Genomic DNA, 13784 nt, shown 5'->3' with positions numbered 1-13784 from the left:
ACACTCACGTTCCAGAGTACAGTTAGCTTCTCCTCATCTCAAGTAAATGCACAGATGATAATTGCCTGTGATGAGGTGCAAGTCCTTCCCAAGATCAATTCGACAGCCCTGAGCGTGGCAGTAGACCTGGGAATTGTCACCCCATCTGTCGCTTTACAAGAAAGCCATTACAAAAAAAAATCATAAGAACAATACAACAGAATAAAATAGCAGAATTGCAGAATTAAAACAGTGTGGTCAACAGTTAATACTTAAAATGGCTGGGGGAGATTTAAGTGTTTGCCTGGCATCAAATGACTATCAAGTTGGATGTCAGGGAAGCCTCCCGGGGGGAAGAATACATCGTAAAATGGGAGCTACAACTGAACTAGGGATGTGCATGATCCGAGGTTCATGCACAGGTTCAGTGGCACCGGGTAGGGACGAAGCAGCAAGCGGAGGTTGAAAAAGGAGGAGAGCAGGTCCTTACGAGGATGAATTCTTCTCAGTTAGGGATGTACATGAACAAAGGTTCGTGCAGAGGTTTGGAGCTGAACCAGTTCAGCACTGATGGGTGGTGGTTGTGGGGAGCAGCGAGTGGGATCTGGAGGAGAGCAGGTCTTTACCTGCTTTCCTCCACCGAATGAAGCTTCCTGCTGTGATGGCACTACCCCCAAGACACCATGTGCGCTGCTGGCACACACATGGCATCCGTGCATGCTTGGGCACCATTTGCATGGTCAGCAATACCATGACCACCATGCTGACTCTCACATGCAAGGATGCCATATGCATGCTAGTGCCAAGCACAGGTTCTTGGGGGTAGCGCCAACACAGCAGGAAGCTGCATGCAGCGGCAGAAAGCAGGTAAGGGCCTGCTCTCCTCCTTTTTAAAGATCCTGCTCGCCACTCCCCCCTGCCCCCCAGTGGCGCCGAACCAATTTGGCTCCAAACCTCTGCATGAACATCGGTTTATGCACATCCCTAACTAAGAAGACTTGGTCAGTTCCCGCTTCACTCCAGATAGTGGCTATCATAGGAGGGTACTATTAATAATTGTAGTGGCAGGCTTTTATTGGAGGAGGCAATCCTCCAATATTTAGCCTCAGTACAGAACTGAGGCTGAATATAGTACCTAACGCCAGGTGTTTTGGGAGGCTTTTTGTGCATTTGTGAAATGTTTTACTCTTGATGGTGCTCCTAACTATGAGCATTATTTTACATTTAATTGTATAGTGGTGTTCTGGTTTTGTTCTGAGAAAATGTCTCTGGATTGTGGAGCCACAAATATTTGGTGGGAGGGAGGGAATCTAAAATGATTTCATGTTCTTAAATGGCAGTTTAAAAATTGATTTGTGTTCTATAATGAACATTTAGCAAATAGCTGCAAAATCTGCTCTTTGTCCTTTTAGCAGTCTATGAAAAGAAGAGGAAGCAAAGACTTGCAGAAAGCAGAAAAAAAGTCACAGCAGACACCCACCGAGGTAGGCTACAATGTAAAGCCTGGACTACTTTTGAACGTTCAGCACAATTATAAAAATACTTCCATATCTTGAGATGTCACAAACAACACTTCTATTATTTTGATGTCTTTTCTTTTGATAATTAAGCAGATTATGAAGAAGGACTTGAGTCTTTAGCTGAGACTCGAGAGGCATTGGTTCCAATGTACAAATGGGGACACTCTGCACATAACTGAAACATTTTAAGTCTGCATCAGTTACATAAAATATGAATGCAGCAAACACATTTAAATATGTATTATTGTACAGATACATTCTTAAGGAGTAGTAATTAACTGTAGGTCCTATTTGAATGTATACTTGGTGCCAAACTTTGTATAATCCATAAAATGGCCCTCAGTAAAAACACTAGCCCTAGTTTCTTCTTCTTTGCTGAGTATTTATTTTATTTTATTTTTCAAATTTTTTGACTGCCCCAAACTTCCATCTCTGGGCAGTTTACAACAACATAAAACAGATTAAAGTGAAAACCACTTAAAACTATTTAAAGTATTATCTCATGCTGTTGAGTAGGCTAAGGGGAGTACCTTGGTTCAGGTCACACAATAATGTTTGCAATGTATCTAGTTCTGGTTTTATTGTAGATTTAGTGCCTATTTAGACACCATTAAAATTCTGCACACAGTACCCAGGTACAGTGTCCATTGTAGTGTACTGGCAAATGCCACCTCTTGAGCCAACACTCTCTTCAGTTATGTCCCCTGGTATCCACACACATAGTGTTTCCCTGCAGCAATTGGGAATGCTTGTTACCCAGCATTTTCAGTCATGAAGAATCTCTCCCCAAGTACAGAGCTTGACTCAGCAGATGAATGCTAGATGGAGACTGGGGGGTATAGTTTAAAAGCACATTTATGTGGGGGTGAGGCTCCTATGGGTGCTGTACTTCGGTGTTTTATGTTTGAAATATGGATTAATTTGGCATCTTGCTTCCATTTAGATTAATGAGAATACTATTGAGTTCAGCAGAGCTACCATCATTTTTTTCTTTGTGTAGCTGCCAGATTTTGACCTCACTTGTATGTAAAATAACTATCCAATATTTATTTCCTATTTTGAGGAGGACAATGAAGATCTGAAATGCCAGTTGCAGTTTGTCAAAGAAGAGGCTGCCCTGATGAGGAAAAAACTGGCCAAAATAGACAAGGAAAAGGACAGATTTGAACATGACCTGCAAAAGTATAGATCATTTTATGGTGATCTAGACAGTCCTTTACCAAAAGGTGAAGCTGGAGGCCCACCTACCACAAGAGAAGCAGAACTCAAGCTTCGTCTGAGGTTAGTAGAAGAGGAAGCCAATATTCTGGGAAGGAAAATAGTGGAACTGGAAGTAGAAAACAGGGGGCTGAAGGCAGAGCTTGATGACTTAAGAGGAGATGACTTCTCAGGGTCAGCCAACCCCCTCATGAGGGAAGAAAGTGAATCTCTCTCAGAGTTACGACAACATCTGCAGCTAGTTGAGGATGAGACAGAACTGTTGAGAAGAAACTTGGCAGATGTGGAAGAACAAAACAAGCGCATCACGACAGAGTTGAACAAATACAAATACAAATCTGGGGCCCATGACAGCTCAAGGCACCATGATAGTGCCAAGACGGAAGCCCTTCAAGAAGAACTGAAAGCTGCCCGCATGCAGATCAATGAACTCAGTGGCAAAGTCATGCAACTTCAGTATGAGAATAGAGTCCTGATGTCCAACATGCAGCGCTATGATCTGGCCTCTCACCTGGGGATACGGGGCAGTCCCAGAGACAGTGATGCTGAGAGCGATGCAGGGAAAAAAGAAAGTGATGATGATTCTCGTCCTCCACATCGCAAAAGAGAAGGACCCATTGGTGGGGAAAGTGACTCAGAGGAGGTCCGCAACATCCGTTGCCTGACCCCTACTAGATCTTTCTATCCGACACCGTCAGGGTGGCAGAAAAGCTTCACAGATAGGCAACAAATGAAGGACATCCGCTGTGAAGCCGAACGCCTGGGCAAGACAATAGACCGCCTGATTTCAGACACAAGCACCATCATCACAGAGGCAAGAATTTATGTGGCAAATGGGGACCTGTTTGGACTTATGGATGATGAAGATGATGGCAGTAGGATACGGGAGCACGAACTTCTTTATCGGATAAATGCCCAGATGAAGGCATTTAGAAAAGAACTCCAGGCCTTCATTGACAGACTAGAAGTTCCAAAGTCTTCGGATGATCGAAGTACAGATGAACCATTGTCAGTGAGTCAGGTAGATTTTTACTTAATAAGCCATATAGGCAAAAGGTTTCCAGCCCAATATATGGTATGGATATTCAATTATATGTACACATTAATATTCTCAGAGTTCTTATATAGAACTGAGGACATGTCCCTTGAATTTCTATGCATAAATTTAAGTGCCCAAAGTAGTAGTGTACAGCCTAATCCTAATACTGGGCTTTTAGGACTGCAGAAGCAAAACATCACTGTTGAAAAGAAAACAACACTACCACCTGTTAGGGAAATAAGTTTCATTTGCATGAAGTTTAGAGTAGGGCTAGGCAACTGATGAGTGGCTGTGTTCAGCCAAAGGTTCTAGTGCAGTTCACATTTGAGAGTCAGTCAGTGGGCAGAGCCAATACTGCTTCTCCTTCAACTCTTGTTGAAAGGAATCATTCAAAATATGACACTGTTAAAACAGTAGTTCTAAGGTTTAGAGAGCCTTGCATAAGTAAACAGAGGAAGTAATATGGCAAAAATTATTGCATGCTGAGAAATATCTGATAGCTTCATTTATATAACTGGCTTCATTTATATAACTGGCTTGCAAGAAAGGGCATCTAAATTGTTTGGATAATTGCCATTTCAAATACACAAGATGTATTTGATATCATGCAGGGTTTTATTGATTATCCTGATGCATGGAGTAATTAATTCTAGGCCAGTTCTGACATCATTCCTGCCGGTAGATGAACCTGTGAAGTATAACCATTCAGGGTGTAGCAAGGTTGGAGTGGGCCTGGGGACAAGATTTTAAAATGGGTCCCTCGCTGCTGATTAACAAAGGAAACTTTCAACCATGCAGTGTGATCCTATGTTTGTTTTCTCAGAAATCTTAACAAATTCAGTAAAGTTTGCTTCCAGGAAAGTGTGTGGAGAGTTGCAGCCTCAAGCAGCAAATCTAACCACATTTAGCTGGAAGTACATTTCAATGAAACCTAAAGGACTTGGTAATTTTCTGCCATGAAACAAGCCATTTACATGACTTTTTTGATGGTTTTTTAAAATTAAAAATATTTAAAACCAACGATTTATCCAATCCACCTCAATTTAAATATATATTTTCCTCCCACCCTGCCCTACATCTCTGCTCAATCATCAAAGCACAATGCCAAGTCATTCCAGGTGATGACTGGGGAAGAAAGGGTTGGGTTTTTGTTTTTTTATGAAGGCAAAGGGCAGATTCTTCCATATGGGGGCGGAATGATGGTCTAAAAGGAGGCTTCAGTTCCAGATAATTTTGGAATGTTCTGCCGTGAAACAAGCCACTTATAGGACTTTTTTGGATGGTTATTTAAAAAGTGTTTTTTTAAAAAGAAGAACCAGCAAATCCCTCAATCTATTTCAGATTAAATATTCAGTCTCTTCTCAATCTGCCCTACATGCCCCCCCCACCATATCAAAGCCCTATGGCAAGCCAATCCCTGAATATCCAAGAAGGAGGGAATAACCACAAAAAGGAATCCACATCAAACCTCCATTACTAAGCCTGAGGAGTTAAAGGCTGGGCAGAGCTGTGGTGAGCAAGAATAGCCAGTGCAGGCCACCCTATCTCCCTCCTTCCTTCCTTCCTTCCTTCCTTCCTTCCTTCCTTCCTTCCTTCCTTCCTTCCTTCCTTCTTTGCTGCCTGCCTGCCTGCCAGCCAGCCAGCACTAGAGTTCAGGCTTCAGTGAGACCTGCATGGAGGCCTCTCTGGAAGCCCTGCCCACCCGCCGAACAGCTGAGAGGCAGAGACTGAAGGAACTGCAGCAGCTTGCAGGTTGCTTAGCTTGCCTGACCAGTGAGCTGGAGGGCAAGCAGGAGAGAGGGCCAGCAGGCAAGGGGGGCTGGCTAAGAGTCCTTGAGGGGGGGCTCCAGGCCCTGTGGGCCTAGGGACAGTTGTCCCCCTTTGTCCAATGGATGCTACACCCCTGTTTCAAGTACCTAGACTTAGTTCATAGGCCCATCTGCTGAAAATTGTATGGGTGGCCTCTTTTGATATACATTTCTCTCTCTTATAATATTTGAATTTGGGAGCATCAAAGCAAATTGATTGGCAGGTAGTTCAGACTAGTCTGGAGGAATTATTTATACACAGAATGCATGGTTAACTCATGGAATTTTCTGTCAAAGGATGTGGTAATGATCACAGGCTTTGACCTTTTAAAAGGATTGGGCAAATTGATGGATGATAAGCCTACTAGTCAAATATAGTCAAAGGCTATTTGTCGTGATTGCTAAATAGAATGATTATGTTTGAAGGTTGTATATCACCATGTACCAGATGCTGGGAATGAGTAGTAGGAGACCACTATTGCCATTATACTTTCACCTAGCTATCTGTTGTTGGAAACAGAATAATGGATGTATCTTTGGTCTGAGCTAGCAGAGATGTACTTGCATTACATTTTTATGTAAACAGATCCAAAGGAATCATTTTGAGAGGCATTGTGAAACGAAACATTACATAAGTTGTATTCAGATACTTGAACTACACCAAATAAATAAAAGTAATCCTATTAATTTGAACTGCCTTTATAGATAGTTTTGCTTTTAAAAATCATTTGGATCTTTAAAAGATCATTGTAATGATCCTTATAAAATCATTCTTGTAGTCATTCTTGCTGTAAATATTAGCGGTTATGAACAGAAAACTGGGGCCATCCTTTCATTTTCCTATTATTGACTTTAGAAAGAGAGAAGTCCTGTTGATTCACAGAAGTTAGTAGCTAGCAGCTGAAACTCCATGGTTCATTTCATTTATTCGTATATGCCCCAATTAGTGGTGTGCATGGAACCACGCGGCGCAGTCCGGCACTGGGGTGTGTGTGTGTCTACCTTTAAGGGCGGGGGGTAGAACTTACCCCTCCCACCACTCTTCCCCCTCCGGCGCTGCATTTTAGATTGAAGTTTTCGGGATGCGTGCTCATATTACTGCTTCTTCCGGGCAACGACGGGGGCAGGGGCGGCAGGGAGGAACGCTGCTGCCCCGAAAACTACAATCTAAAATGCAGCGCCAGAGGGGGAAGAGTGGCGGGAGGGGTAAGTTCTACCCCCACGCCCTTAAAGGTAGACCGCCCCCCAGTGCCGGACCGCCGGACCGGTCCGTTTCCGAACCGGTTCGGAGGCCTCCAACACGGCCTCCGAACCGGTTCGTGCACATCCCTAGCCCCAATCCAGAGGATCGAGTGTGCATTTTTAAATAAGTAGTTGTACATGGATCAGGTTTTTGGATGTGTCACTTCCATTGTGGGCTTAGAAGGGTGCATCTAGTAATCCAAGACATAGTTGGAATTTCATGACATTCCCATGGAATTCTGCAAACCAGCTTCTAGTATGCACTCTGTGTCTCCTTGCGGCAACTTCCATGCAAACTCTGGGTTCTCTAGACTGTGGTGGTAGTATTGAATGTTAATGATAAATTATACATTTTTTGTTCCGTTACCTTAAAGGTTGTAGCCCATTAGCATGTAGGATTTCCTCATTAAGATTTTTAATGCAGGAATGGTTCACACAATCACCAGCTGGAATCCCCTTATATGTTGTGGGTCTGTGGCCCGTGCATACATGATGTATTGTGTGGGGTGGGGCATATACACCTATGCCCTATTGCCACTACCCCTTCCCCTCAAATGGGGTAGAAAGATCATTGGATTTGGGTGTATGCAAATACAGATGTTTGCATGTGCACTTCAAGTCACACATTACATCATCTGTATGGTAGAAGGGTGCACATTCAGGCCCAATGCATCACCATAGCAACAGAATTTCCAGCTGAAAATGGTGTAAATCATGCCACAGTACACACTGAGTGAGATTTTTGTTTCCTCCTGTCAGTAAATCGTAGATACTATAACTCAGTTGAGTTATGCAAATGAAGTCGATGAAAGTTAAAAGTGAAATTCCTTTTCATGAGCTGGCCAAACTAAGAAGCATGACAGCATTTTCTTGTAAAACCTTTTGCAGTTGTATTAGGCACAAGGAGATCTTGTTTAACTTCAAAGAGAACTTCTATATATTCACTGATTAGCGTTTGTTTCTCTTAAGACGAAAGCAATAATGATGCTTCTTCTGAGAACCTGACGAGTTAAAGCCAGCTGGACCTTTCATTCTGAATATTGACAGGACCAGGTCCAACTTGCTGGTTTGTCTCTTGAAACACTAAGTTTGCTGTTTCATTAATACAGCATTATCTTGTCTTTGTATTTACCTTCCCAGATGTTCCAGCCTATCATTTTACTTATTCTCATCCTTGTATTATTTTCATCCCTTTCTTACACAACGATATTTAAACTTGTCTTCCTTTTCACACTGTTCTTTGTGCTGTAGACCTTTTTTCATCATTTTACCATTCATTGTAGTCTTATTTTCAGTTTGTATTATTTTGTCCATCCTCCAAGATAAGAAGTGCGAGAACTATAGTTTCTGTAGTAATCACTGCTGTAAAAACACTGAAGACTACTTGTTGCAAGAAGAGTAACCAAACCACACATGCCACAGTACAGACTACAAAAGCAAGCAAGCAACAACAAAATCTCAACAACTAAAGCAGAATTGTGCTCATTAAGAAATGCCAGGTAAGCATATGAACAGCAGCCCTTTATTTTTCTTAAATTCACTTTTATGTTTAGTTAGAATAGAAATGTAACTGCAAATTTTGTGCTGAGAGCTGGCTTCAAAGAACTGGCAGTAAAGCCTAGAATACAGGAAGTGTCTAGTATATGGGAACGCCTATATTGTAACCGTGAGCCACCCATAACCCACTAGTATCTGTGTTGTCCAAATGTATTTTTATTCTGTATGGATAAGAAATAGTGGAGTTGTTCAGAAAAGGAGTTGTGAAAGAAAAAGAATTCTGCATGGAGTTTGCTTCATTTCTACTCCTGACAGGTGAGATGAGCAAACAGCTGTTTGACCGACATCCATTGGGAATTCTGAATAGAGAGCTCCCAAGTTAAGGATCAGACCTCTGGCTCACTAACTGTTTTAATGTGTCAGTAGCTTATGGTTTTGATCATATTGAAAACGGTATGAAATAGAGGTAAATGTCAGAATTGTATGAATAATGATGTATGGTGACCAAAGATGGGATGAGAAGAAAATGACGCAAGATTCTCATCTGATGTCAGGCCATTACTTATCGATGGAACCATCTGCTTCACCTTCTGGATTCCGTAAGCTCCCTGGCATATCTCGCCTCTGTGTCTGGCCCTTCCTCATCCTGCTCAGAGATGTTACTGAAACTCAGTTTCTGATTTGTTAGGTTGGACTAAGGCAGGAGTTCTCAAACTTGGGTGCCCAGATGTTGTTGGACTACTACTCCTGTCTTCCCCTATTGTAATCACCAATGACAGGGGATGATGGGAGTTGAAGTCTAACATCTGGGGACACAAGTTTGTGAACCCCTGGATAAAGGGGAAAGCAAGACTGAATAGGTAATGTTAAAACACATCTAGAAAGCATATTGGTACAATTTAAGCATGCCGTTCACAGCAGATACAGATTCATTTTAATTGTGTAAGTTTCCATAACAGACCTGCACAGTGCAGCCCATTGGCCATGTGTTGTAGCATACCAGATGTTTGACAGCTTTCCTGATTTTGCTACCCCAGGCAGGCAGCAGAAACAAGAGGCTTAGCCTCCTGGCAAAGTTTATCCTCCTGGCATATTTAGCATATGGATGGTGGGCTGCTTTCGGGTTGAGGGATCACAAGCAGTTCAGGCCTTCTCCACAGTGATGTCACAGGTATCTGATGCCACCCAACCCTATATATGCTCATTGTATGTTTGACATTTGGGAGAAGCTATGAGGGATCCCATACTCAGTGATGGTGTTAATATGCTTGTATACAAACAGACCTACTTGGAGAAACAGTAGAATGAGTGCATATTAAGTAATTAAAATAGAACAGTCTTATAGACCTCTGTTCAAATTTAATGTTTCCTGCATGAGATACCAAATCCACTGTATTCAGAAAGTTCAGAAACTGAAACCTTAGGGACAATATGCCATTTTCATGTCACTTGCACATCACTTGTGAATGTGGATTGAGTATACCCATTGGATACCTTATCAGAGCTAATATAACTACCCAAAATGATTCTTTTTGTTATTTATATTGTGAACTAAGACGTAAAATATCCTGTCCCTTTTCTAAATGTGACCATCCATCTTGAAGGGGTAACTGTAAGATATTCCTCTTGGAAAGGGATATTCCTCTTCTTCAGGGATTCTTCAGGTTTGTAGATGGAACTGTAGAACACACCTTGGTTACGTTCACCTTAAGTGGCTGCACAGAAGCAGACCTTGATTAGAAATTGGGGTCTTATTTGTGCAAGTTGTCACTATTTTACACCAGGCCTGTAAGTTCCATAGGGTAGAAGCTTGCCGCACATTACCCTAATCCAGAACTTCTGGGCCACTCTCTGAGTGGTAGTGGTATGGCTTCATGACACATCTTCTGATGAACGCATGCCAGAATAACTGGAGCTGGCCATTGCAGCATATGTCGCAGAAAACATCACATCCTGCTCAAGTAGGGATTTTTGCACAAAGTGTCTAGTGTTGTTCAGAAGAGTATGCTTGGATGCAAGAGTGATTGTGGCTGCTTTGTAAATGTGGTACACATTTAAGGATTGACCAATGTACAATACTGCTTCTGTCTGTGGAGCTGCTTTGGTGAGGATTGTTGTCCCTAACAAACATTTATGATATTTTATGAAGAATGTGCATTGGTTGAGTCAGATAAACATAGACCTCTCTCTGTTAGAGACAGTAACCCAGATGATGTGCAATGTGATACAGTTGTTTGCGATTGGCCAGTGCTGCTGCTGCTGTGCACGTGGAAGCCAGCCCCAGTGGTGTTGCGCAAGAGTGCAGTTGCAGATCTGCTTAAAAGAGGGCACCCACACTTGTGCAGTGGAACATAGATTGTTTTCAGTGTAAGCAGTGCTGTACAAGCATGGGTGCCCTGATTTAAAAAGTTGTACCACTGTACTCCTGCAACACTGGCAGGACTGGTTTCCATGTACACAGCAGCACTGGCCATTCAGGAATGTCCTTGTTGCCTTGTGCATCATATGGGCCAGTAGTGATAATTAACCAGATCCCACAAGCATTGTGAATCAGTTACAGCAAATAACTTCAGGTATGTTCCAGTGAAGATTGGGAACTTGCACTTCAGCCCAGTCTTTAAGTGATACGGGATAGAAAAACATTGGGGCGATTCTCAAGATCAACAAAAATCGGGCTAGCAGAGGCTAGCCCAATTTTTGTTGACCGTAAGAACCACCGGGTCCAATGCCGAGCCTGGTGGTTCTTGAGCGGGTAACCCGCTCGAGAACCCCTGCTAAAAATCAGGTTTGCAGAGTGAACGCTCCAGCAAACCTGCTTTTTAGGATCATGAGTAGCCACGCCTTCGAGCCGGGCCTATTCATGAGTGGACCCCCGGCCGGGAGGCGAAAAGCCACCTCCCGGCTCCAGGGGTCTCCCCAGTATGCCCTGTGCTCTCGCTCAGGGCATACTGGGGCTTGCGGGGGCCGTGAGGCTCCCGCTCCCCCATCCCCCGCCGGTTCCATCACGGAGCCGGCCATCGTGTGGGCAGCCTATCCGGCTGCCCAGGGCTTCCCGCTCACCAGTAAAAACTGGGCTCACTGATCGTGAGACCCGGTCCATTATCACACTTGGAAAAGGGTTATTTGAAACATATTGGTGTTTAGCAGCTGTTGGTTCGAATCCCCGTTGGTATGTTTCTCAAACTATGGAAAACACCTATATCGGGCATCAGCAATATAGGAAGATGCTGAAAGGCATCATCTCATACTGTGCAGGAGATGGCAATGGTAAACCCCTCCTGTATTATTATTATTATCATTTTATTATTTTACATTTATATCCCACTCTTCCTCCAAGGAGCCCAGAGCAGTGTACTACATACTTGAGTTTCTCTTTCACAACAACCCTGTGAAGTAGGTTAGGCTGAGAGAGAAATGACTGGCTCAGAGTCACCCAGCTAGTTTCATGGCTGAATGGGGATTTGAACTCGGGTCTCCCCAGTCCTAGTCCAGCACTACTCTAACCACTACACCATGCTGGCTCCTGTATTCAACCAAAGAAAACCACAGGGCTCTGTGGTCACCAGGAGTCGACACCGACTCGATGGTGCACTTTACCTTTACCTTCATTACAAAACCTTGCTTATATTATTGTTTTGAATTTGTTTATTTTTGCTTGTTATTTTGGTAGCTCTTTTTGGTTGTCTGTGAAGTGCCATACTATATCAGTTACACATTACTGGACAAAATGCATGGGTCAAACTATTTGTATAGATGTCTATGGTTTAGATGGCAAAAGGGTGAATTTATTAGATATAATACTACTACTTGTGCAACACTGAATGTCTTGAAGCACAAGGTGTACTGCAATTCGTAAGTATGAACATTTATTTGTGGTTAAAGATGTCTCAACATTTTCCTTTTGGTTTGTTCCATCCTGTCTATGTAGCATTTCCCAGTTTGCAAGCACGTGCACATTTGAACAGATAAATCATGCTTAACTGTACTAAGACATTTCTGGTGATTAACCTGTGCGCACACATACTTGCCTGTGTGGTGGGGAGTACTATAGAGACAGAAGTGCACCAAAGATGAATATGTGAAGCTTTTTCTTCTATGTAGGTGAAATGGTGGGCAGTTTATGAGTTGTGTAATATAGCTAAGATTTGTCCATCTCATGTTCAGGAAATTCATATGTCTGATCATGTGGCTTTTACTCAGAAGGAAGTCTCACTTGCTTCCTAGAAATCTAATTTAGGATTACAGCCCTAAAAGACATTGCATTTAATGGTATAATCTTGATTATATATGTGTAGTATTCCTTCTATCTCTTTGAGATTCTACTTATACACAGCATTACCTATTAACTTGCATCCCTAAAGGAGCCATTTTGTTTGGAAACAAGGGAGAGCAACTGTGGGGCTGGAGTGACCTTCTTTTAATAATGGTTTAGCTGAGGAAATTGCTGCACTATTGGTCACACTACTGCAGAGACCTTCGGTGGAGCCACAGCAACTGGCTCCTGGTCATGCTCAATTGTTGTTGTGAAGCATGTCTAGTTCCTGCATTTGCTTGAAACTTTTAAGGATTATAGTTCAGTGCTAAAGCACATGCTTTGTATGCAGAAGGTCTGAGGTTCAATCCCTGGAATCTTCAGGAAAGGCTGGGAAAGACCCCTATCTGAAGATTGAATTATATTAGCTGGACCAGTCATCTCTAGCAGCTGCATATGTGGTGACCAGTTGTCTTGTCATCAGGCACAGCACTGAGTAACAGAGCCTTTTATCTTTCTTTCTCCGCCCCACCCCCTTCACTCAGCAAGATTGCTTGGCAACATCCCCCCTTGGCCACATTTGTAGGGAGCTGCAGTGCAGGGGTGTGTGTGTGTGTGTGTCTGTGTCTCTGTGTCTGTGTCTGTATATATATATGTGTGTGTGTGTATGTATATATATATATATATATATATATATATATATATATATGAGAATGAATCCTTTCTAGCCAAAGCTTGTCATATAAATTCCTTGCACTAGATTGAATTTTTTTTTGCTGCAGTTTTCATCATTCCCTAGAGGAAAAAGCCAGTTTAAGAGTTGCTGACTCAAACCCATAACATTTTAAAAGTTAATGTTAGAACTGCACTGGAAATAAAACTGTAATTTGACAGGGTGGTGATGGTGGTTCTCCCTTAATAAAGATGCCATTAAGTCTGGGTGGATCCTCTACCCATATCCATGCAATGTCAGACTTCAGTGCAGTTTTTTAATAATATGAGATCACGCCGCAGCTTCATAATTGCAGATCTTTGTGGGTGGTTTTAGGACAAAACAAGGTCCCAGGCTCGCATTAACTGCCCTTCAGAAAGCCTAAATAAAGATCTGAAAACACCTGCTGCTGTTCCATATTTGAAATGAAGGGTGAAACTTGATGTGATGGCCCTATCCATCAGCTGGCCCTCTCCAGCCCCAGCACAGCATCACAGTGGCTGCTGCTGGTGCCTAC

At 42.7% G+C, this 13784-nt stretch overlaps 1 protein-coding gene across 4 annotated transcripts in view; it reads left to right on the top strand.

The window, feature by feature from the left end:
• SOGA3 (SOGA family member 3) overlaps nt 1–13784 on the top strand; it is a 52176-nt gene that overhangs the window by 23260 nt on the left and 15132 nt on the right. For 3 of the 4 annotated variants that reach the window (XM_053285832.1, XM_053285828.1, XM_053285836.1), the window contains exons 6-8: nt 1392–1463; nt 2563–3738; nt 7947–8305. In XM_053285832.1, coding sequence (XP_053141807.1) covers nt 1392–1463; nt 2563–3738; nt 7947–8057 — 1359 coding nt within the window. In that variant the 3' untranslated portion in view covers nt 8058–8305. The remainder of the gene's footprint in view (nt 1–1391; nt 1464–2562; nt 3739–7946; nt 8306–13784) is intronic. The other variant, XM_053285841.1, reaches the window with a different exon arrangement.

Source organism: Hemicordylus capensis, chromosome 1 (assembly GCF_027244095.1).
Source record: "Hemicordylus capensis ecotype Gifberg chromosome 1, rHemCap1.1.pri, whole genome shotgun sequence".
In the NCBI taxonomy this organism is placed as follows: domain Eukaryota; kingdom Metazoa; phylum Chordata; class Lepidosauria; order Squamata; family Cordylidae; genus Hemicordylus; species Hemicordylus capensis.
This window is presented reverse-complemented; position numbering and strand designations above follow the sequence as displayed.